The sequence below is a fragment of the Juglans regia genome, chromosome 1 (genome assembly GCF_001411555.2).
Source record: "Juglans regia cultivar Chandler chromosome 1, Walnut 2.0, whole genome shotgun sequence".
Taxonomy (NCBI): domain Eukaryota; kingdom Viridiplantae; phylum Streptophyta; class Magnoliopsida; order Fagales; family Juglandaceae; genus Juglans; species Juglans regia.
The window spans coordinates 23927614-23952701 of NC_049901.1; the positions used below are offsets into that span (position 1 = coordinate 23927614).

The 25088-nt window shown below is 35.7% G+C and overlaps 1 protein-coding gene and 1 long non-coding RNA gene across 2 annotated transcripts; both read right to left on the reverse strand.

Moving 5' to 3' along the window:
- Positions 1-5536: 5536 nt before the first annotated feature.
- LOC108996715 lies at positions 5537-8492 on the reverse strand. Its single transcript, XR_004797825.1, has 3 exons — positions 8302-8492; positions 8108-8190; positions 5537-5786 (listed from the first exon to the last, which is right to left on the reverse strand). It is a non-coding gene; the product is annotated as an uncharacterized LOC108996715 (long non-coding RNA).
- Positions 8493-21960: 13468 nt separating this feature from the next.
- On the reverse strand, positions 21961-24837 carry LOC108996690 (zinc finger protein NUTCRACKER). Its single transcript, XM_018972715.2, has 3 exons — positions 24464-24837; positions 23907-24303; positions 21961-23295 (listed from the first exon to the last, which is right to left on the reverse strand). Exons 1-3 carry the CDS (start codon positions 24573-24575, stop codon positions 22428-22430), a joined length of 1377 nt encoding a protein of 458 aa, XP_018828260.1. The 5' UTR covers positions 24576-24837; the 3' UTR covers positions 21961-22427.
- Between the last annotated feature and the right edge of the window lie 251 nt (positions 24838-25088).

Genomic DNA, 25088 nt, shown 5'->3' on the forward strand with positions numbered 1-25088 from the left:
GGATGTGAAGTTCCCAGATGGGTTCGCTGCAAATAGTTCAATATGTGTTTTTGCTCGTGATTATAAAATTTCTGGGATGAAAAGTCATGACTGTCATGTTTTCTTGCAGAGACTAGTCCCTATTGCAGTCATGGGGTGTTTACGAAATGATGTTGCTTTGCCTTTGATAGAGCTTAGTCAATTCTTCAAAGAGATTTGTGCACGAACTCTAAGGGTACGTTTGGGTGTTGAAAAGTGTTGAGAAGTGTTGAGAATGTTTGTGAATAGTTATGAGTAGAGATTGGAGTGAGTTTGTGGGTCCCATTGAGAGTATTTTGAGTTGTTTGGATGTGTGAAGTATGTTGAGTTGTTGACTTTTGAGTAGGTAGTTGAAAAATGTGTGGGTCCCATAAATATTATAGTGATTTGATTTTTAATAATAAATATTATAATGATTTTATTATAGTGATTTTTTAATATTAATAAATATTGTAGTGATTTTATTTTACTTTTATATATAATAATGATAAATATTATAATGATTTTATTTTTAATTTATATATAATAATGATAAATATTATAATGATTTTATTTTTAATTTATATATAATAGTGATAAATATTATAATGATTTTATTTATATATATATAATAGTGATAAATATTATAGTAATGTTATTTTTTATTTATATATTATAGTGATTTTATTTTTAATTTATATATAATAGTGATAAATATTATAGTATTTTATTTTTTATTTATATATAATAGTGATTTTATTTTTTATTTATATATTATAGTGATTTTATTTTTTATTTATATATTATAATGATTTTATTTTTATTTATATTTAATAGTGATAAATATTATAGTAATTTTATTTTTTATTTATTATATATTATAGTGATTTTATTTTTTATTTATATATTATAGTGATTTTATTTTTTATTTATATATTATAGTGATTTTATTTTTTATTTATATATAATAGTGATAAATATTTTTTATTTATATATTATAGTTATTTTATTTTTTATTTATATATTATAGTGATTTTATTTTTTATTTCTATATTATTGTGATTTTATTTTTTATTTATATATTATAATGATTTTATTTTTTATTTATATTTAATAGTGATAAATATTATAGTGATTTTATTTTTTATTTATATATTATAGTATTTTATTTTTTATTTATATATTATAGTGATTTTATTTTTTATTTATATTTAATAGTTATAAATATTATAGTGATTTTATTTTTTATTTATATATTATAGTGATTTTATTTTTTATTTATATATTATAGTGATTTTATTTTTTATTCATATATTATAATGATTTTATTTTTTATTTATATTTAATAGTTATAAATATTATAGTGATTTTATTTTTTATTTATATATTATAGTGATTTTATTTTTTATTTATATCTAATAGTGATAAGTATTATAGAATGTTTGTGAATAGTTATGAGTAGAGATTGAAGTGGGTTTGTGGGTCCCATTGAGAGTATTTTAAATTGTTTGGTATGTGAAGTATTTTCAAAAGTACGAGAAGACTTGAAAAGTGTTGAGGATACTCTAGTACCCAAACACAGCCTAAGTGTGGACAGTTTGGCAAAGCTCGAAAGTGATATCGTCCTGATTTTATGCAAGTTGGATGATATTTCCCCCTTCATTCTTCGATGTGATGGACCACATAGCTCTCCATTTGCCCTGTGAGGCTTTGCTTGCTGGACCAATTCAATATGTGGATGTACCCATTTGAGCGGTTTCTCGGAAGATTCAAGCGGTATGTTAAGACCAAGGCTCGCCCAGAGGGATCAATAGCGAAGGCATACATTCATGTCGAATGCTTGACATTTTGCTCGATTTATCTCAACGATATTAAGACGAGATTCAACATACCTGACCGCAACATTGATGGTTTGGAGGATGATAGGATAGATGGATTTAGCATTTTCACACAGAAGGTCTGTCCCCTAGGTGTGGCATCACCTATACAATATGATCCAAGACTATTTACCGAAGCTTGTTGGTATGTGCTTAACACTGCACCGAGATTGCTGCCTACATAGAGTGTGATATCCCGTATTTTAGTGTTTTTTTTTAAATTAAAGAATTATTATTTTTATTTAATTTAAATATTGGTTCTCTTATTTTACATTTATCGGATTTTTCGTTGGATTTATTTTATAATTTTTAAGTTGTGAAAATTACTTTGATGTACTTTCTTGGTTTTAATTATTGTTTTGTATTTAAATTGCTCTTTACTTTAAATTAGTTTAATGTTGGACTTTAAAATTATCGTATTGTTGGATTTTTATTATTATTTTATTATAACTAGTCTTTGCATTTAAATCATTTTATTCAACATACTATTTTGAAATTCTTTTCGTTGGACCATTCTTTTTGTGACCTAAGTTGTGAGGACTGTACCTCATTTCTTTCACTCACTTTTTCTTTTTTCTTTTTCCTCTTTTTCTTTTCTTCTTTTCCTCTTGTTATTTTTCCTTCATTTCTTTTTCTCCTCTCTCTCTCTCCCCCCGCGACACCCTTCCTCTCTCCCCCCTTCCATGCATCGTCCTCTACAATGCCGTTGTACGCCACCCATTTCCATCACCACCCCTCCCAACCGTTTCCCCACCGGCCAGCAACCTCACTCACCCCTCCGTTTCCAACCCCTCTTGCACTACCATCAGCCCCCATCACAGCTCTAAGCCGCAGCGCCCATTGAGTTCGCGCGTCGGCGTCGCGCCACCATTGGCCACCACCTCTTCACCACATCATCGGCGACCCCCTAGCTACCTAACCCACCCATCCTCAACCTCGATTCGCCACCGGTGAAGCCCATCCATCCCCATTTTCGATTTGAGCTTTTTGGACTTCAACCGCCGCCCACGCCGCCACCCACGACCAACCACCACCACCATTAGCTTCACCAACATCCCTAAGCCCTTCCCTAGTAATCTCAAGTCTTCGTTTGTCCTTGTTCAAAAGTTGGGTTTTTGAGACCCACGACCTTTGTCCATTTTTCATTGTTTCGTTGTTGTGCTGCCGCTTCTAGCACCTCCATGATCCTTCGAAAATTATATTATAGCACTATAAATATTTTTCCAATAAAATTTTGAGATTTAAATGTATTTTTCTACTAACTCATATTTACTGTGAATTGGTTGGTTGTGCCAGACTAAGTCCGAGGAGTAAGGAGGTTGGTTGGATTGGATGATGAAGTTGTTTGTGTGATTGGTTTATACTATGAGATTTGTTGGTTGTTTCGAGTTTAAATATTAGTGTTTTGAGTTTGACGTTGGTTATAGTGGATATTGATGATTTTAGAAAATGATGATATATTTTGAGATTACGAGAGTTTTAAGTTTTGAGGAATTAAAATAGGTTATTTTATAAACTTAGGCATAAATATCGAAATACGTGATTGATTGGAAACTTACGAAAATTACGTTATTATTTTTATAGGTGACGATTTATAGTCGACTCGACATTTGTTAGGAAAATTCTGAAAAGCTAAGAAATCATGGTAAGGTGGGTTCCTATGCTACACTTTGGATAAAATAAAATGTTCTGAGGTTGATTTTATAAAATATGCATGTTTTGTTATGAAACGAAATTTTGGAAACAACCTCAGTTATTTGTTCTGCATTACTCATGAAATTCTGTATAAGAACAAAATATTTTCTGTCATGACTAGTGTGAACATGAGCTTATTTTGACATTTTGTTTCCGAACTGTGCAAATATGAAATTTTGCATAAATTATATTTTTTTCATCTAATTATGTTCTGTTTCGAAAATGTTCTGTACTCTGATATGATATGATGTGATTTCTGAAACCTCTGGCATGACATTTTGTTTCTGTTCTGTTCTAACCTTACCACGAGTGTAAAACTGTGGCCTCTGTTCTAGTTAGTACCAACTTTTCTGTTTCTGGTGCACCCACTTTGGAAATAAAGTGATTTTTTATGTGGTCTTTCTTATGTGCACACTCGGGGCTCTGAGATTGATAAGGGGAAGATTCACATTCTGTTTCTTCTTGGTTGGCCTTCAGCGTTTGCACAACCCTACCACGGGGCTTAAACACGAAATTCTGTTCTGATATGATGTTTTACTTATGTTGTGCCAAGGAAATTTTGAATAAGAATATTTTTAAACTTTCGCTCTGATATTTTTGATAACATGTTCTGACTCTGCATTCTACAAATAAAGTGTTTTGTTCTGCATTCTGAAATCTGTAAATGCTCATATTTGCATACTAGTATATATTCTCTACTTACTGAGTTGTTGATAACTCACCCCCTTTATCTTCACAATATTTTCAGATGATTTTGGATTTTTCAATTGAGGATCAAGACTATGAAGCATTGAGTGATATGACTTAAGAATAATGGTTTAAGAATAGAAAGTTTTCGATGGGTATTGGTGATTTTTGTTAATTATATTGTTGAAATGTGAGTTTAAGTGACATGTAAAGAAGTTGATTTTTTTTTTTGGGTTACTGTGTTGAGGATTTGATATATGAGTTTGTGCAGTTAATTAAATTTGAAGTGCATATGTTTGATTTAGAGCTTTTAGAAGTATATTAGCAGTGTTGGAGTTGATTATCAGGTAACATGAGTTAACTCTCCTGACCCTCGGGGATGAAGCGTTACATAGAATAACCATCTTTTATATGCTCTCAGTATTTTATGCTATACAATTGGTTCTTGAACTTAGCATGCATTTAAACTTGCTGAACATCTTTTATGGTTATTGTTGTCAAAGCATTTTAAGACCAAATGATAATACCATATTTCTTTCAGTGAGCACTATCGACTAAGTAAGGAAAGAACCCAATGCTAGCTGATGGAACGCATTGAGTAGAGTTTCTTGCATGGTTCAAGAAACGTGTATGTCACCCCACTTACACTTCTCCTCGTCAATTTGAATTAAGTTTTAAGTAACTAATAGTACTATACAGTCCACGCATAATTTCATGCTTATTAATGGACTTGGTTGTAATTTTTCAGGTTCAAACTATGCATGAAGATACCCCTACTGAAGTCGCAGATGATCTATATGCCTTAGCGTGCAGCCCTGAATCGCATATTAGATCATACGCAGTGTGCATCGTTAATGGAAAAAGGTTCCACACAAAGTATCGAGAGCAAAGTCATCGCGTTCAAAATTCTGGTGTTTTAGTCACAGGTGATGAGGAAGCAAACAATTTGGACTTTTATGGTGTTCTAAATGATGTTGTAGAGTTACATTATATGGGATGGCGTCGAGTCTACTTGTTCAGCTGTGACTGGTTTGACGTTGGTGATTGAATACGAGGTGTTTGAGTGGATTCACATATGACTAGTGTCAATCTTGCCAGGGCATGGTACAAAGATGAACCCTTTGTTTTAGCATGCCAAGCTGAACAATGTTTCTATGTCAAAGATATAAGGGTGAAAGGTTGTCACAACCCTGCCCAGGGGAAGGGCGGGATTGCGACATACATGCTTGTTCTTTTTCTTTCATTTTCATTTTATTCCTTTTCTTTTCTTTTCTTTTTCTAGTAACATGCTATCGGCATGAACATGACACATGCGCACTCTAAATTTTTTATCTAATAAAGGGAACACCTGATGGACATTCTATTCAAACATTCATCTATAAGAGACTCTCAGAGTCCATCTCAACATAAAACGTCTATACATAAACATAACCCATCATCCGTAACATAATTATTCTAGTTAGGGAAGGTCCTAAGCGTCTGTCTCTCCCTTTGCAGTAATGCCTTGCTCCTCAGCCTTTTCGTCATTACCTAGACGTTTAAAACATTTAAAACAAAATGAGTCGATCACTCAGTAAGTAGTACACCATGCAGTGAACATACTAGGCATCTATTCTTTTCTTTTGAAAACATGCATACATAAACATTTTTACTAATTCTTAACAATACTTTCTTGCATAACAATTTAAGGAATAAGTCATACTTCCATGCATAAACATTTCTTTGCTTTTCATACATAAACATTTCTTAGTAATAACTTTACTTTACGTTTCACTTTCTTTGGTCGGTACACACTATTACGCCTCGTGTGTTGGGGTTAGCGGTCTTCCTTTGGACCTGGATTCCATCCGTGGTCACAGGTTGGGAATCCATTTTCAATCAAGGGCAGCACTGGGTGCACTACCAGTACTACTTACTCGGCATTGCAATCTGCCCATTCCTTTGGTATCCTTTTCATTCTTATGGCTTTACATAGTTGCATACATTAAAACATTCATTATTTCATTCATTCATCTCAGTCCTTTTAGTCCAATTCATCTAACAGTTCATTCATGGAAAACGTCATTTGAAAGCATGAACTTAACATCATCTTTTCATTTAACAGTGCATTCATGAAGAAACATCATTTTTCATGGCATCCATAAAGCATCAGTTCATAGGGACAATTTAACATCAGTTCATAGGGACATCTTAAAACATTTCCTTCGTGTCATTTAAAGCATCAGTTCATAGGGACATTTAAAAATACTTTCTTCGCGTCCTTTAAAGCATCAGTTCATAGGGCATTTTAAAACACTTTCTTTGCATCATTTAAAAGCATAAGTTCATATGGACATTTTAAAACTCATTTAAAACATCACTTGAAGCATAAGGCATAAGACATTCATTTCCTTTTCTTTGCAATCAAAACATTTTCATCATCTTTCTTACTTCGATGCACATGCATTTTTATGAACAAAATACATTTTCATGCTATACTACATATAGGATAACCAATAAGTTTATTGAGAGAGCATGTATGGAAATCTCATGACTTACAACCTACATGCATGCATTACCTTATACATATACACACAATTATAATTGATAGGGTGCTTAACAGGGGCTATCAAGAAAGGGCTTGTACATACTATATACATTTACTCTTTCTTTAAAAGAACATTTGAAGAGAGAGCGAGAGACGTTCTTTCATAAAGAGAACTTGGTGTAAGAAACATGGTCATAGCTACTTACCTCTATACTCCTCGATACTTCTATCATCAATATAGGTCATATTCCAATAAATAACATAAGCCTGTTAATACTCATACAATATTATTTTGCCTTCCCTTTAAAAGAGAAAGCCACGATATTACCATCTAGCATCCCTTCTATGCTTAACATTAACCCAAATGACTACTTCTCACCTAGACTTACAGAAGAAATAACTTAAATATTAAGACATGTTAGTTGTCCATGGAAAGGCTATTTAAAAGGCTTACATGAAAAGTAGTTAAGAATTCATAGGATTCAAGCAATGTTTCTTTGGTTCAAGCTCACTTTGAGTTATGGACATTAGGAGATAAAATCTGGAATTCTCGACAATGGGCTTTAAAATAGATTTAGGCATCTCAAGTAGGCTAACAAGCTTAGAAAACATGCCTTTTAATCAACTTGTAGTCCCTCATTATAAAAAAGTTAGCTTATCGATATTTTGGACTCTTGGGTTAGGTAGCATTTAACCAAACGAGGGACAACATAAATGGGCTATTTTTATGGCATGACATGGACTTAAGAATACTTGGACAACTTTGCATATCATAATATATCAAGCACAATTAATCTCTTATATCTAAACTAAGCTAAGCTATAACCTATTTACATAAGTAATATATTAATTAGTTAGATAAAACCTCCCATTAAAATTAAAGTAGTATAAAGTATAGCAAAGTTACCCATTAAGAAACTTTAAAACCATTAAACACTCAGGCTTATGATTTACTCACTTAATACCTTTTAAAAGCAATATATAAAATTATAGAACCAAGTAAAACCTTTAACCAAACCTCTAGCATCCTAAAAATAAATTATCAACCAAACCTCAACACAAGGCACATGATACCAACATATGTAATTTAAAATCTTTTTAATCATCACCTATGATTAAACCAAGTTAAATAACAACATAGTATTTTCAAAATATAGGAAAATACATAGCAAAACAATTATGATACCATTCGGTTTGGACCAAAAACAGGGCATACATATTTATTTGTAATATAGGAAATTAATTACATCAAAATACAAGCTAAAACAACTTAGTTGGCTTCCAAAATCATATCAAAATAAATGAGTCAAATTAGGATTTTTACGTTAAGTTCTTAGCTCCTTTCCAAACACAAGTGGAAGACCAAATAGAGGTATAGCCATGTGGATGAAGAGCAACACGATATCACTGTTTTAAACCCCAAAACCGAAACATAAAAGTCATCAAAAGAAAGCCCACTTGATTAAACCATGGCTAAATTCGAAATACACAAAGGAGAAGAATTAAGGGTACTCTTACCTTGATATGGAGTCATAAGCTTGAAGATGATGAGAGGAGTTGGTTTCTTGAAGAACAAAAGAGAGGAGAAGAAGAGAGGGTTGGCTTTACCTTGCTTGGAAAGGGAGTGGAATTTTTATTTCTTTTCTCTTGGGTGAGGGTCAACGGTATGGGGGATAGAAATGCTTAGGATTAGTTTTTATTTGTTTTCATCTTTTCTCTTTTCTTGGCTTGGACGATGGGTGGAAGGAAAGTAAAGTCAATGGCTTCCTTAGGAAGCTCATGGGTCAAAGGGCTTGATGGCTTGCTTTAGAAGCCTATGGATGCAAAAGCTTATTTGCTAGTCTTGGGAATCCTACGGGTGAAAGGGATAAAGGCTTTAGTTGCTTGGTCAAAGCTTATCACCTAAGCTTGGAAGATGGATGGTGGAGATCTATCCACCTCAATAATGCTTTTCACCAACCAATCCAATGGTAGGGATTAATTGGGTCATTTCTTAAATAAATAAAATTTAAAGGCTTAAAGGAAAATATTTCAAAGTCTTAAAAATAATACCCTTGATTTATTTTAAAAAATCATATTTTTAAAATAAAGCATACTCATATTAAAATAAATTAATTGAAAGTAATAAAAATATATTTATCTCAAAATATTTAACTTAAAGAATTAATAAAAGACGTAAGGACCTACGTAGTAGGATTCGAGTATTACAAAGGTAGTTGGTATGTCATACAAAAGTTCACGAATAGAAATGTATACGACATCCCACAAGTGCATTTAAACAAGGATCATGAGACGTCATAAAGTGACGGTGAGGCGTATCAAGATGAGGAAGTAGACTATTTCCCAAGAAATGTTGACGACGCCAATGATGGTGTGGCATGTCCACTCCATAGGCCTGATATACAACCATTTGAGTTTGATGCATCAACATTGGTTCGATCATCTGGAAAACAACAACTGGGAAGAGATTTTATTGACGACGCAGAGGTTGAGTCAGGTTTAGACAGTGGCATTGGCGAGCATTCTTGTTCTGATATGGAGGAGACGGATTCTGATGATGATATTCTGTTTGCAAGGAGTAGTCATTATAAACCACATAGGCAAGAAGGTTACTTTCCTTTTGATTGAACTGGCACCTGTACAGTTCCTGTGTAATGTACTTTTTAAACATCGTTTACTGCACTAACACATGCCTCTATCTTGGCATATAAGCTGCTACTTTCGACAACTTATTTGAAGTATATCTAAAGACACCTCATGTTAAGCTCATGGAGCATGGAGTCACGTTTGGTTATGGTGGGCAGTCAACACTTAGGCCAGTTAGGAGATTGGCTTGGTTGAAGATCATTTAAATTTACAGATATGAATGTGTAATATTAGTGCTTGAAGGCTTGGCCAAGGCAATTCTTGATATGTATTAACATACACTATTTTTACTCCTAATTTGACATCGATTTTGCTCCTGCTTCATGCACGTTATGTAAAACTATTTTGGAGTCAATTCTTGCACATTTATTAGATTTATATTGGGACTTTCCTCCGTTTGTGGCAGGTGATAGTCCTTGGAGGCGCTTGATGGTCATGTATCGTTTGGTGGGTATGTTGCACATATTGGCAGGCATTGCAACCATATCCATTTGGAAGGAAAATATATCCTTTTACAGTCTTTAGATATTTAACCTCTGGAAGCTAACATTGAAGCCTATTTCTCTTGTTTTTCTTTCTCTCTAACTCTCTCTCTCTCACTTGCACACACACTCATATATAGGTTGTCTTGTATGACTACTAGTATCGTTATAGTTATATTACCCATGTATATATATATATATATACTTGGAATAATGTATATATGTGTGTGTGTGTGTGTATGTATACATTTAAATTACCCAATTCGATTTTCACTCTAGAGCATGTCTAGACATAAATAATAATTGTTGTACGCCTTATTTACCATGAGCACAAGTTGGGAAATGTCATATGCACTTTGTTGATTAATGAGGAATTCATGTGTTCAATGTGCATGTTATTGATATGGGATGACTCCCCTCAGAAAAGCATATGGGTATTGTCAAACCAAAAGATATGAAAAATAAATATATTTGTTAAGAATTGAATGGGATGCAACAAATCAATGGCACCTTACGTAAATGGTCCAATAAAAAAGATTATTAAATTTCGGCAATTTAACAGTACCAATTTGGGATATTGGTATTCAATTGGTGACTATTATGAAGTACGATTTGGGCAAATTGCTTAATATGCTTTAGTATTCAATTTTAAGGCATGACAAGGAATGGTGTTGCAGTCATATATATGACTGGGTGAGGGGTACGTAAGTATTTTATGCAGTTTAGTATATTAAAAATAACCTGCACTGGCTAGCCCAACCAAAAATAATGTAAAAAAACATATAGAGCAAATGATAGCTTAGACAGTTCTGAAAATGTACAGGGAAGCACATGGTTATATAGTTTTCAGCAGAACAAGTCAACTTAAGTCTCAGTTTCACAAGTGACTTGGCAGATTATTTTGGCTTGAGGTTTAGAGACTAGAAATGGGCGGTATACTAAATGATGCCTGGGAGGTAAAAGTTGGGACTTAGGGATAAATTTATTTCCCTTCCAATGCTTCAGAAAGGTTAAAATTGGACGGATGAACAATAAGATATTTGATGTGACAGCTGGATTGAATGTTATCTGATGGGTTGGTGAAGTTGTGAGGGTTATTTGGTTGTTCATATGGCCATAACCAGCTATCAGAGAGCATTGCTAAGGAATTGCTCTTCACTTACAGCGTACCCACATGAAAGATTGCTGATCATTTTCCAGGGTCTGTTATGTTTCTAGAGCTTTGGTCCCTCACATAAATGAGTTGGAACATATAGTCACCACATGCATAACATTTCTGCTGACATTGTTATAGTATTTTAGTGCAACCAAGGTATTGCTCTCGCTTGGTTGACTAGATTTCCAGTGGATGAGCATTTTCCAGGTATGGGACTTTTCACAAAACCATAGAAACAAACTCCATAAAGGTATCATTATTCATTTCCCTTATGTATGGCTATAATTTCTTTCTTTGTAATAATATAGTTGGAGTGCTTTGTGGTTTAGATGTGTCTCCTAGGGGGACATTAACAATGTACAAATTTGGCTTGGGTGGTATAGATTGGTTTATGATTATTTGAGTTGCACTTATCTCAGTTTATCTGATATAAAGTTTACAAGGAAGTATAGTTATATATATATATATATATATATTTATATATATGTATATATATAGTTATGATAGGATAATGTTACCTACACTTTACTAAGCATTAGCAGGCTGCCTTGGTTGATGCAACGGTAGGCTATTAATATGTTTAGATGTTTTTTTTTTTTTGTCAAGAAGGTACTTGAGGTGTTGATCCTGGATGCATGTAAGCCGAGGGCTATGTTACTACAATACGACAATTGCTATGTTGGGGGTACAACTCATCATGGATGCCGGAATGATGGATGAGAGATTGTGAAGTGAATGAATGCTTAGAGAATGAAATTCTCATTGCCTATCTCACCCAGCCCTACCAGGCCATTAATATTGATGCCTATAAGTTTTATGTCAAGTTGGATTCAGTGGTTTAAGCTTGACTTCTTTGTATTTTGGAAGTTTCCATACATTAAGTTTGTAATTGCTTAAGTGGATTTGGGATGTAATAGTTAAAAATCCTTGATTAGTTTTGTCTTAAACCGATCAAGGATTTTTAACAAATGTATGTGGATGGAATATTAAAATCAAATGGTTGTTGATTTGATTCAATACTTGAGTCTGTTATAGGAATGCATATTTATGAGTTTGTAATATATATGGTTTTGCATTTAAGATAAGGACTGCAAATACAGTATTACGTAATGTTCCTAAGCAATTTGAAAACATTTCCAAAGCAGGTACTAATGCATTTTAGTTGGCCGTATGTGACGGGTATCTGAACGTAAGTGAGCAATATTTGCAACGATTTTAGAGACTCACTGGAAATGGATACCACATAACGTATGGCTCGCACTAGTGTATCCCAATGATGTCCTGCGTTGGGAAAACAAATTTTTGCAATGAAATAAGACGTTGCTACAAATTGAGAATGGTTTTTGCAGTGAAATCCGTTGCAGAATAATCGACAGAATTCTCATGCGGCGATTGTAAAACCACCTAGAAAAAATCTGCATTTTACAGCGAACTCATGAACTGCTGCAAATGCTGAAGAAGATTATTCTGTCGGTATTAATTTTCTGCGGTGAACATACACGCTGGAATAGAGTAACATTAGCGACGAGAAGGCTGAATCGTCGGCAATATTTGCGGCACTAAAATTGGCTATTGCAGCGTTCAAATTGTCATTATTTACCATTTCTGGCAGTTTATAACCGCATTTGAAAACTTTTGCCGACGTGTATAAGACCTAATTGCAGCGTAAAAAAATTCTCCCAAAATAATGTTATCCACGGCGATTAGTGGAAGAACGATGGAGGTAATTTTATGCATCTGTTTTTTGGCAACCAATGTGCGGCGAAGTATAAAATGTGGGGAAAATATTATTCTCGACAATTTAGCATCTTTTTGCAGCGAACTTGCACTGCCGATAAAGGCCATATTCCTTGTAGTGAATAATATTCAAACTGAGTTTTGTGCAATAGAAAGAAATATGTAAATAAATCAAAGTTAAAATATAACTTAATCATTATTACTATAACTTAAGAAAGTGTGAATGGTATAGAAGAATGCAGCTATTCACCTAGCTAGAGTTATCAACCCTATGGAAGCCGATCTTCAGGGAGCTTTAAACAACAAAGTGTTGTAGAAGATACAAAAAATAGAAGCAACAAAGAAACATTAATTCATCTAGCAACAATGAATTGAGATGAAACATTTATGGTGGCATTAATTTCTAGATGTGGTTAAGCAACAAAGTATTGTAGAAGCATTTTTGTAACTGTGTTGTCTTTGATATTTCAAGGATCTTATGAAGTATCTATTAAAAAAAAAAAGTGAAAATAGAAACTAAACTATAGATAATGGACTATAGATAATGGAATTGAATCCAGAATAGGGGAATTGATGCTAAAGCTGAAACTAGTATGCAGAGATAGCCCATGAACAATGGATAATAGAGCAAATATATTGGATAGTGTGCCACAAGAACTAACAGCATTGTGAATTTATAGATAAAGACACCATTTAATTTTCATTGCATAACCAATGAATCCATTTGTATTTACAACATCCAGAGTTTGGAAAGGGATCCACAAAAAATAATAAGTGAACTTACCATGATGCTCCTATTACTACTGGACAACCAAGTGAGTAGTCTGTATGAATACGACTACCAAATCTATCCCTGGATTCTAGCAAGATCACCTGAAAAAAAAAATTGACAATATTAAGAATTGCAGAAAGTAAGACAGAGTCTTGCCTACCTAAAGCTTCTAGTAAAGAAAAAAAGATATATTGTATTACATATGATCACCTTAAATGATGCATCATTAAGGATATGTGCAGTACCTACAACTGACATACCACTACCAATGATTATAACTGAAGTTATTTGTGGCACCCTCGACCCCTATGTGTGATTTGGAGAAATCGCGATGCCGAGGCGCAGACCACAAGGATCAAACACCCCAAGCGCAACATGAAAGCAAGTGTGTGCAAGCATGAAACTTAAAAGTGTACAGTTATAGACGCAATGGAAAAGTAAAAAGGGGCAGTCTGAACTGTTGAAAGTACCAGAATTTCAAATATTTAAGAAATGGATCGCACGTTAAAAACAAGTAAAGTCATGCCATAATGACCATTGTGCAAATAATTCATGGAACGACCCTTTCGAGAGTATACCAAGTATGAGCGAGTGTAGGGAGGTCCGAGTATTTGGGAAGATTCATGTTGATAACACTCAAGAGCAGATTCTGCGAGTGACCGCACTTCAAGCATTCGCGACGAAGAAGGTTTGAATTATTCCATCAAATCCTACATAGGCCAACATATATACTACCGATCAGCTCTAAGGCAATGGTATCCTCACACCCAGACTTTATCCAAGAGGTACCTATCTAATCAAAGTACACGTATCCCATCTAAGTTAAGCAACTCACTCTGAAAGGCTCGAAACCAACCCAACCAACCATTAAAGAACACATATAACTTCTACTCGACAACAAATACTAATCTACTCACGACCCCAGTTCTAACTAGCATTCATCCTAGTGGTACTAAACTCAATATCATTCACCACTAAAGTCACCCAATCCTATTTTCAGCCTAACTTGATCACATTCTACACCATCACATATACCACCATTTCCAACACCCTGATGGACCTATATCCTTAGAATCGACAAAAATTATTTCCTAAATTTGCACCATCTAGAACCCTTAAATTTGATAAGAATTGTTTCCTAAAATTAGCCAACCCTATAACCTCAAACCCGATAATAATCATTTTCCGAAGTCTGCAAGATTATTAACCTTATATCTAATAAAAATCGCCTCTTAAAGCTTGTAGATTCTAAAATCCCAAATGTTATCAAATTGTTCCTCAGAGTCGGCAAAATCTAAAACCATCAATTTAATTGACTCCTCAAATACTTGTTCAACCTGCCACCTCAAATTCCATAAACTTGTTTCATAAATCCTATAGAATCTCAAACCTTAGATCTCTTATGCGTTTAGAAGCTATTACCTTCAACTGCTCATGGCTTCAGTCTTTGCTCCATTGAGTTCGACTAGACTATGTCATTTCCCCTTCAAGCCTTGATATTTTGAAAAAAAAATTGCTAAGAGTTCAAGCCTACTATACTAAATATTCATACCTATCATGCTAAAAATTCCAGCCAACATTGCTAAAATCTAAGTCTAACTTCCTAAGATTTTTAAGCCTATGGTACTAAGATTGAGGTCTAGAATTCTGGTACTATACCATGGATTTACCTAGAGCCAAACTGCTCTGATACCACCTGTGGCGCCCTCGACATCCACGTATGATTTGCCGAGGCGCGGACCACACGAATCACACACCCCAAGCGCAACGTGAAAGCAAGTGTAAGTAAGCATGCAACTTATAAGTGTACAGTTATAAATGCAATGGAAAAGTAAAGAGGGGCAGTCTGAATTGTTAAGAGTACCAAAATTTCAAATATTTAAGAAATGGACCGCATGTTAAAAACAAGTAAAGTCATGCCATAATGACCATTATGCAAAGAATTCAAGGAAGGACCCTTTCGAGAGTGTAACATGTGTAACGCCCCAAACCCGATTGGCCTGGAGAATTACTACATGTCACTTAAGAACATATTTTCCAACACAACTAAAATAAAACTCCAAAACTTTATTAGTAAAACTCAATCTCATGTACTCTAAATAACCACATTGAAAACTCTACGAAGTCATTACTGCAACAAACTAAACTAAGGAGTTCACAATTTCCCGGTAGTCATAACAAACCAAACTAATAATTTCATAAGTCTTACTAAATCCAAGTCCAAGATATAATTAAATCTAAAAGACATTAAAACTAAAGGACAACAGAATTCTTTCTTCTAACATCCTCTTCTCAGCTTAATCATGCTCACCAATCTAATCCATGTCCCCAGTTGGACTCTCCACATCATCTGAAAAATATTATGAAGATAGAGGGTGAGTTATCAACAACTCAGTAAGCAGAGGACATATGCTAGCGTGCAAACATGAGCATTTACAAAGTATAGCATGCAGAACAAAACATTTTCCAGAGTTATCATGCAGAGCAGAACATATTTTCAAAAGTAACAGAGCGATGGTTTTAAGACACGTAAAACCCATAATACTTTGGCATAACATAAACTGAGTATCATCATCAGATCAAAACAGAGCATCACACAGAGCAGAGACCATGTTTCACCCCCGTGGTAGGGTTGTGCTAACCCCGGTGGCCAAACCAAGCAGAGACAGAGGTGAAATCTTTCCTTTATTCTTCTCGAAGCCCCGAGTGTGCACACAGGAAAGACCATAATAAAACTACTTTGTTTCCTAAGTGGGTGCACTCAAAGATAGAGAAGTTGGTACCAACCCAAACAGAGCAGAGCATAACAGAGCAGAGCAGAGACAGAGTCAGATACAAATACCAGTACACCATGCCAAAGGTTTTCAGATGTTATATCAAAATAATACAAAGTACCAAAACAGAATCAGACAGTTTACACACACTGACAACAAAAGCCAGAACATCTTTCTAAATAAATGCACAATTTTCCATATTCTCAATATCGCTCCTTTTTTTTTTTCAGATTTTAGAAAACACATGATAGAATTTAGCTCATGTCTACACAATGCATGTCATAACATGTTTTTCCTTTTTCACACAGATTTCATGAATAATGCAGATAAGTGACCGAGGTTGATCTTTGTTTTCACACGTTCCCATCATATCACAAAATATGCAAGTTTTCATAAAATCAACCTCAGTCTTATTAACTTGTATAAAGCCTAGTATGGGAACCCCGCTTACCTGGACAACGTAGCTTTTCAGAATTTTCCTCAAAAAGGTCGAGTCGAATATAAATCGTCACCTATAAAAATAATAACATAATTTCCGTAAGTTTTCAATCAATCACGGATTTCGATATTTAAGCCTAAGCTTTTAAAATAACCTATTTTAATATCTCAACACTTAAAACCCTCATAATCTCAAAATATATCATCACTTCCTAAAAATCACCAATATCCACCATGACCAATGTCAAACTCAAAACACCAATATTTAAACCCGAAACAGCCAACAAATTTCATAGCATAAACCAAACTCACACAAACAACTCCACCATCAAATCCAACCGACCCCCTTACTCCTCGGATTCAGTCCGGCACAACCAACAAATTTACAGTAAATATGAATTAGCGCAGAAATACATTTAAATCTCAAAAGTTCTTTAGGAAAAATACTTACAATGCTATAATATAATTTTTGAAAGATCACAGAGGTGCTAGATACAGCAACGCAGCAACAAAACAGTGCCAAATGCACTGTGGTCGTGGGTCTCAAAAATTCACTTTTGAACGGGTGCAAACGAAGACCCGAGATTGATAGGGTAAGGCTTAGGGATGTCGGTGAAACTAGTGGTGGTGGTGGTTGGCCGTGGGTGGCGGCGTAGAGGTCAGTCGAAGGCTAAAATACCCAAAACGGAAATGTTGAGGGTGGGGCTTCACCGGTGACAGATCGGAGGTGGGGTTGGGTCCATTGGGTTGCTAGGAGGTCGAGGATGATGTGGTGAGAAGATGGTGGCCGGAGGTGGCGCGACGACGGCGTAGCGGCGCAAGGAGTGCTGCGACTTGGTGATGCGCGTGGGAGCTAATGGCGGCGCGGTTGGGGCTCAGATTACAGGGGGTGGTCGCCGGTGGCTGGGGAGGATGGTGGGCCGGGCGGTGTCGTGCACAGCGGCGCTAGGCGGCGGGGCTGGGTGGATGAAGGAACGGACGGAGAGAGGGAGGGGGAGAGTCGTGCGCGCGCGGAAGAGGAGGGAGAAAAGAAGAAAAAGAAAAAGAGAAAGAGAAAATGTAGGGAAAGAAATGAGGTCCAATCTCCACATCTTGGGTCACAAAAATGATCCAACGGAAACGATTTTAAAACAGCAAGTAAAATAAAATAATTGAAACGTAATGATTAAAATGAAAATAAATAATTAAATCCAACAATGAGTTAATTTAATATGAAAAATAATTTAAATGTATTACAATAATCAATTATAAGAAAGCACTTCAGAATAATTTTCACAAAATTAAAATCATAAAAATAAACTCACTAAAAATCCAATCAATTTTAAAACAAGAGAATAAATTTTTAAATTAATAACAAATAATCTTTCAATTAAAAATACACTAAAATATGGGGTGTTACAACATGTATGAGTGAGTGTAGGGAGGTCCGAGTATTTGAGAAGATCCATGTTGATAACACTCAAGAGTGCATTATGCGGGTGACCGCACTTCAAGCGTTCGCGGCAAAGAAAGTTTGAATTATTCGGTCAAATCCTACATAGGCCAAGATATATACTATCGATCAACTCTAAGGCAATGGTATCAGAGCCTATCCTAACCAGAAATGTGGAACTTGAGCCATGCCATCTACAACAGACGGGTCTAACGAGGACGTAGGAATTTAAGAGGGAGAGATTGTGATACCCCCATATGATAAGGATAAGGGTAGGTGGTGTATGAGATCTCATATTACTTGGGAATGATAAGTTCTTGCTCCTTATAAGGTTCCAATTGGGCTCAAATTGTATCATTAACTAGTCATTTTGAAGTATAGACCTTACGGTTTGGGCCTTCCATTGGGACATTACACTATTGAACTTTGTTGCCTCTAAATATGGGACGCAAATGCGTCTAGTCATCATACACATGCATATTAGCATGGGAACAACTTTCTCAAGCACATATAAACTTAATGCAAGATTAAAAGAGACACCCTGACTTAATTAGAGTAAATCCTGACTTAATTATTTTAGTTAAAAATACACCCTCTCTCTGCTCCATCTTTTCTCCTCACGAATTAAAATTAAATAAATAAAGAGACAACTGTTAATATTGATACATGCTTAAGCAAGAAAAACCAATATAGATTTTTTTTTTTTTGACATTCAAATAGACAATTGGCACCCAAGACAAATCACATTAAATACAAGAACAAGGTTATATTTTTCATTGCAATCATGCCAATTTAAAAAAAAAAAAAAAACAAATCAACGCACTTTTTTGAATAGTTTATCATTTGATCAGGCCCATTCTTTCACATTTCTCAGTAAATCTAGGTGATTAAGAGATAATTATATTGTTAATTGAATCAGAATAATGAGTTGGGCAAGTTTTGTTGTAAATATGTAATCTGGAAGGGAACATTTACATGCACTACATCATTGGACTATTAGACCAAATAGAAATTGAATGTGTGTGTGTGAGAGTGTAAATAGTGAGAGAGAGTAGTACCACCACCACAAAGTCAATGACACCACCACCACCACCAGCAACAAAAATAGAGGAACACAACAGAAATAATCTATTTTACACTAAAATCTAAAACATATTAGGAAGCAGGCGAGAGGCCAGAAATATGCGAGACCCAATCCAACCCAACTGTGAAAAATCAAAACCAAAAATCAAACAACCAATAAAAAAATGAAAATTAGACAACCAGTACCATATTACATTCACTCTTATGGGAATCAGCATGTAACTTTGTACTGAACAAAGAAATTCTCACTGGGAAGAGGCTTCAGCCATTGCGACCACCTGTTGTGGTTGTCATTACGGCCTCTAACACCCTATTCAATAAAAATCAAGAATTAAAACCAGACTCAAAACAGAAAATCATAGAAGAATCCCGACCAAAAATTGGTTGGAACAAACTAACACATAAAACAATGGAATCCTAGATTAAAAAAATAAAGAAAAAGGGAACAAAGCCAACCCAGCTATAATTCTACGGTAGCTGAGCTAGGCTCCTCTAGCCATGGACGGTGGAGAGAGAGAGAGAGAGAGAGAGAGAGAGAGAGCGAACTATTGAAACCACAGTTTCTAAGGCACGGTGGAGGAGATCAAGAAGTGAAGCTGCAGATCTGGCTGGCTCGGTGTTGTTTGGTATGGTGGAGCCGTTACTACAACAGGAAAGGGGCGCAGCTGGTGGTGGCGCTGGAAATTGCAGAAGTTGTGGTCAAGATGATGGAAATAGGGGGAGAGAAAGGCGTTGGGGTTGGGTCTCATGGCTTCGATGGTTTGGGTTTCAACAACACGCACTGTTTTGAAAGCACCACCCGTAGAGTCGACGGAGGCGGCAGAGATGCATACATGCATACAGATCATTAGCAAGAAAAATGAGAGAGGGATCTGGACCTAAAGTAAAAATGGAAAATTTAGAGAAACCCTAGTAGAAACCCATCTATCACAACATACAAACCAAAAAGAAACCCATGTATGTTTTTCACAAACAAAGAAATCAAATCATTTAAAGGAAAATAAAAAATATGAAAAAAGAATTGCAATCCTCAAACCAGCTTGAACGACATGAAAAACAATAATGTTGTAGAAAACAAACCTGAAGTTGTAGATATGAAGACGAAGAGAAAAGTTAAGATGAAGAGACAGAGAAGGAAATGAATTTGGTTTTGGAGGGAGAAGACGAAAGAGAATATGCAGAAAAATGAAAGAGAAGACAGAAAGGTAAGAAAGAAAAGAAATTCAGCCAACCCCACATTTGACTCAAGAAGAGACTGAAAGAGGTAAAAAAATAAAAAAATAAAATTGACCACCAACCAACCCTCTGACGCACCTGCACTAAAAGATCAAAACGCTCTAATTTAAACAGACACAAAAGAACAAAATAGAAGGATAGAAAATACACAACATGCCAAACACGGACTACACATGGAGGACGACAAATTCACTATTCACAACTATCGCCACTTATTATATATGGAGCGTTAGAAGATCAACTCTATATATTATCACATGATGATCAGTAAACTAATTACTAAAGTATTATGTACAATCATCAGATTCAGGCTTTTTAAAAATGAGATTTGTAGACGGGAGTCAGAAAATCCAACAAAATCCATAATCGGTCAAACTGGGGTCACCACATTAGGATCAAATAAGCCAGGAGATAAAACCCTTATCCCCTTGTCCTCTTTTCCAGGTTTATTTTCGATTCTGGAGGCCCCCTTTGGATTTTTTGCAATAGTTGAAAAACGAAAAAACATCAACTCGAGGACAACACGACGTACACTTGATGACATTCATTTTCTTTTCCCGAGACATTCTACCTATACATAATTGAATCAAAAGCACGTCAATGTTTAGGCTTGAAACATGGGCTGCCGTGTTCGAAAGTTATAAATTGTGTTGTTCACAGAACTTTCAAAACTTGTACTGCACACCACGCAACACTCACGTTCTGTCATGTAACCAAAAGTAAGACACAGTCAAAGAGACTGGTACAAGTATATGGTTTCTTTTCTCTTTCCACGTTCTTTTTCCCTTTTGCTTTTTAATCCTTATTTCCCCTTTCATGTTTGTTGATTAGTTTGATCATGCACTCGTGGAAAGGACTAGAAAAACCTATTGATCAAGAGAAGTTATTTAGCCTAACTAATTTATATTCCAAAAGTATATATATATATATATATATATACTCTTTTCAGTATTGTGACTATATATATATATATATATATATATAAACACAATACTGAAAAAACATATATATCACGCGTCTAGAAACCTGACGAATGATTTTCATCAAGATGCATGTGCAAAATTAGCATGCAATGTGTTAAAAATTCTTGACAGGAAAAAAACATATAGAAGATCATATATATATGCATTGCGACCATCATTTTACAGGTTGCAATCAAGTGATCACCGCTCATTTTGCAGGTAAATTAACATGCATAACATATATATTTTGCAATCACTACAAGAAAAATAAATATATATGATGAGTTATTTACGTCGAATATGACCATTTGTGATAAGAATAAACTCATTTTGATAAAAAATAATCATTTTCTTAATGCGAAAACTTTAATGTGCCTATCTCCGTATTATGCATGTATTATAGCTACTATATATTGTCTTTATAATTAATTGTAAAACTATATATCCAAGGTTGGGCGATTAAAAAGTTACAATGGTTTATTTTAAGCAATATATAATAGGCTAAAGCCTATATGTACTAGAATTATATAAGCTAATTTTTCCCACAGGAAATTTTCTCTTAAGCTAGCCAGTTTGACAAGCAGTACCAAACCATAACAGATAGGAAAAAAAATGCAATAATGGAGTCCAAAAGGAGCTCTTGCTTTTTCCCCACTACTGATCCACCCCCTTTAATCGCATAAAAGCCACCATTTTGAAAAGGGATCAGCTTTCAAGGGTTCAAGAGAATATGCATGGATCTTCCTCCTTCAGCTCTTAAAATTTTTCTGAGCACTGAACTTTTTGCCCCCATGCATCAAGCACTCAATGCCTTCTTTTCATTCACTGCAAAGTTACCAATTAAATACATAAATATTCTTTCCCCAACTCCAAACTTCACTTTATTATCATCAACTTTCCATCGCACTGCAATCCATGAAATTCCCTTATGACGAAATCCATCCATTGATTGATGAAGGGTGGCAGATGGGTTGTACACCCACACCCAGAAAGTCCCTAGTTTGCCTTCCAGCACCATCTTCATTCTGCGTGCGCCGGCGTTTCGCAGGGTGTATCTGCGACAGATCCCCTCCCGATTTTTCTGCATTGTTCCCGAGATTAGTAACTAATGTGTTTGAGCCATACAGTCCACACAACTTGTTACCATATTGAACTTGACTGTCTGCATTGAACTTCAACCGAAAGTTCCCAAGGAATGACGGCTCAGTTGAAGTAGCACCAATTTGAGCAGCTTTCTGCAATAAAGCCGTAGCCGACATATTTGCTGAAGGTGTTTGATGGGACTGGTGTTGGGTGCTGTACAAGGAAGGAACACTTAAAAGCTGAGTTCCAGTCTCCTTCACGTCGCTTAGCGGAAGTGAAGTAGTGCTTGATAGCTCTTCGGGGGAACTAGAAGAAAGCTTAGTTCCGAACACCAAATTTAGATGATATTCTGATGGTGGAGGATTCGAGCACGACACGAATGGATCTGCAAACATCGCCCCTGAACACGGTCCAAGTTGATGAATCCCTTGGAGATTGCTGGTGCTCATTACTTCGTGGCCGCCTTGGGATCCTTGGCCCATCCACAGGGATAGTCCCCGCGTCGTCGGATTAATTATGTCATCACTGCCTACGTTTGGCTTGAAAATAGAGGGCAAATGCTGTGCCATGTTAGGGCCTAGTGGTATTCCCATGAAATGGTGGTTGATATTGCCGGCCACTGCGTTGTTCATGTTGGATACTGCATTCATTCTTGCTGTTTCTTCGGCCAAGGCGTCACAGAAGGCCCTATGAGTTATGAAGCTATCTCGCCTGCTCACATAAACGATACAAATGTAAATTAAAAACTAGGAGAGGCATGGATAAAAGCAGAGAATAACCGAAACAGAAGAAAATATAATAAATCTGACATGAAAATGATCATATTTGACCGAAACTATGGGGGATTAACCTGTTGTGGGACAACTACAAACACACAAATATTGGTAGAAGTTATAACAGGTAAGATTAAGACAGCATTCCTATAGCTAGTTATTAACGACAATTTGTCTTTCTAGCTAGTTATTTATCAGCACCAGGGTCCCCCTCTTTGTTTCCTCTTAGAGAGAGAGAGAGAGACAGACAGAGAGAGAGAGTAGAACAGACAATAACATAACAGCGACAAAAAACACATTCATGCTCTATTTAGCTTCTTGATTTTTCTTCTTTGAGTTGGCAGACCGTAGATCACTACTGTTACAGACAAAAATATTAAAACCCCAAGTATCATTTCCTAGATTTCTTTGCCTCCTTAATTTTCTCCCCGATCTGATCAACGCTGATCAATTACTACTTTTAGGCGTAAAATATATATCAAGATCCTATAATCACCATGAATCTACCGACAATATTAACGATAATGAACGATCTTAGCAAAAAATTACCGTGAAAATATAGTCCCACAGTCGCATTTATATTCTCTAGTGCCACAAGTCTTGGAGTGCGCTTTCCAATCTGACTGCACAGCGTACCGCTTTGAGCACTTCTCACATTTCCACTTCTTCTCGCCGTGTTTTCGACAAAAGTGCTTCTTTATACCGGTTAGGTCTCCAAGAGCCCTAGAAGGGTGGTGGTGGACGCAGGTCTTTTCAGGGCACACATAAACTCGCTTCCTTGGTTCTTTGACGGACCTTTGCTTCAGCTTCCATGGAAGGTTATGTCCCCGCCGGTGGAGTTGCAAATTTTGATCCCTTTGAAAACCCTTCCCGCAAATTTCGCACAAGAATCTGTTGGTGGCCATAAGGGTCTTCGGCGATAAAGCGATGACTTCAGCTTCAGGATCTGTTGAAAAGCATTCATTGGGAATCGTCATTTGATAAACATAAATTACTATGAGTATAAACCTTGATTATATATAACGGATCAGAGAGAGAGAGAGAGACAGAGTGGGAGGCATATGTAAAAGCAACATGGATCATGTTGAGAATACATAGAATCTTGCCTGGGGTGCCAGGGAGGCTTCTCTTCTTCTTTGCGACAGTAGGATTGGGTTCAGCAATTGTGTTTTGGACAAAACCATTTGGAAGTTCTTCTTCAGCCATCCTTTCTAGCATCGCAGGTTTCCCTTCTCTGTATCTTTCAATGATCTATGACCCAGAAAGGTTTTGTTTTGGGTAAAGCCCAGAAAAAGTAAAGCTCCGGTCCCAAACTGAGTATTGATTAGTAACTGAATCAAGAGAAGCCCCAGAGAAGGAGTTGCTTTCTTTTGGCCTCAAGTAGTACTCTCAACCCTAGCTAACAACTCAAGCGGATGATATAGGCGAGATTGGATCTCTCCCTCTCTCTCTCTCTCTCTCTAAAAAAATGTCTGCAGTCACATTTTGATTATCTACTTTTTAGGTGGAATATAATACTACTGATCATCAGCTGTGCGAGGCGGTGAAAAGTTAAAGTTGGCGGGGACTAAGGGAGAGGGGTTTGATGAGCAAAGGTGCATGATGATGACACATATAATAAGGTCGGGAGAAAAGCTAATTCCAAGCTAGCTTTTATTTGGAATGATTATCCCATAATTTGTTTGCCTTTTCATTTTTTTCATTTTTATAATCGACCCTCGTTCAATTCAT

Excerpts from the sequence above, each read along its gene's own strand:
- LOC108996690 (XM_018972715.2), bottom strand. The coding sequence starts at position 24,575 with ATGCTAGAAAGGATGGCTGAAGAAGAACTTCCAAATGGTTTTGTCCAA. Across the intron at positions 24,304-24,463 it reads AAGCCTCCCTGGCACCCCAG|ATCCTGAAGCTGAAGTCATC; the intron begins GCAAGATTCTAT and ends GCTTTTCAACAG. Across the intron at positions 23,296-23,906 it reads TGTGGGACTATATTTTCACG|GCGAGATAGCTTCATAACTC; the intron begins GTAATTTTTTGC and ends TTATGTGAGCAG.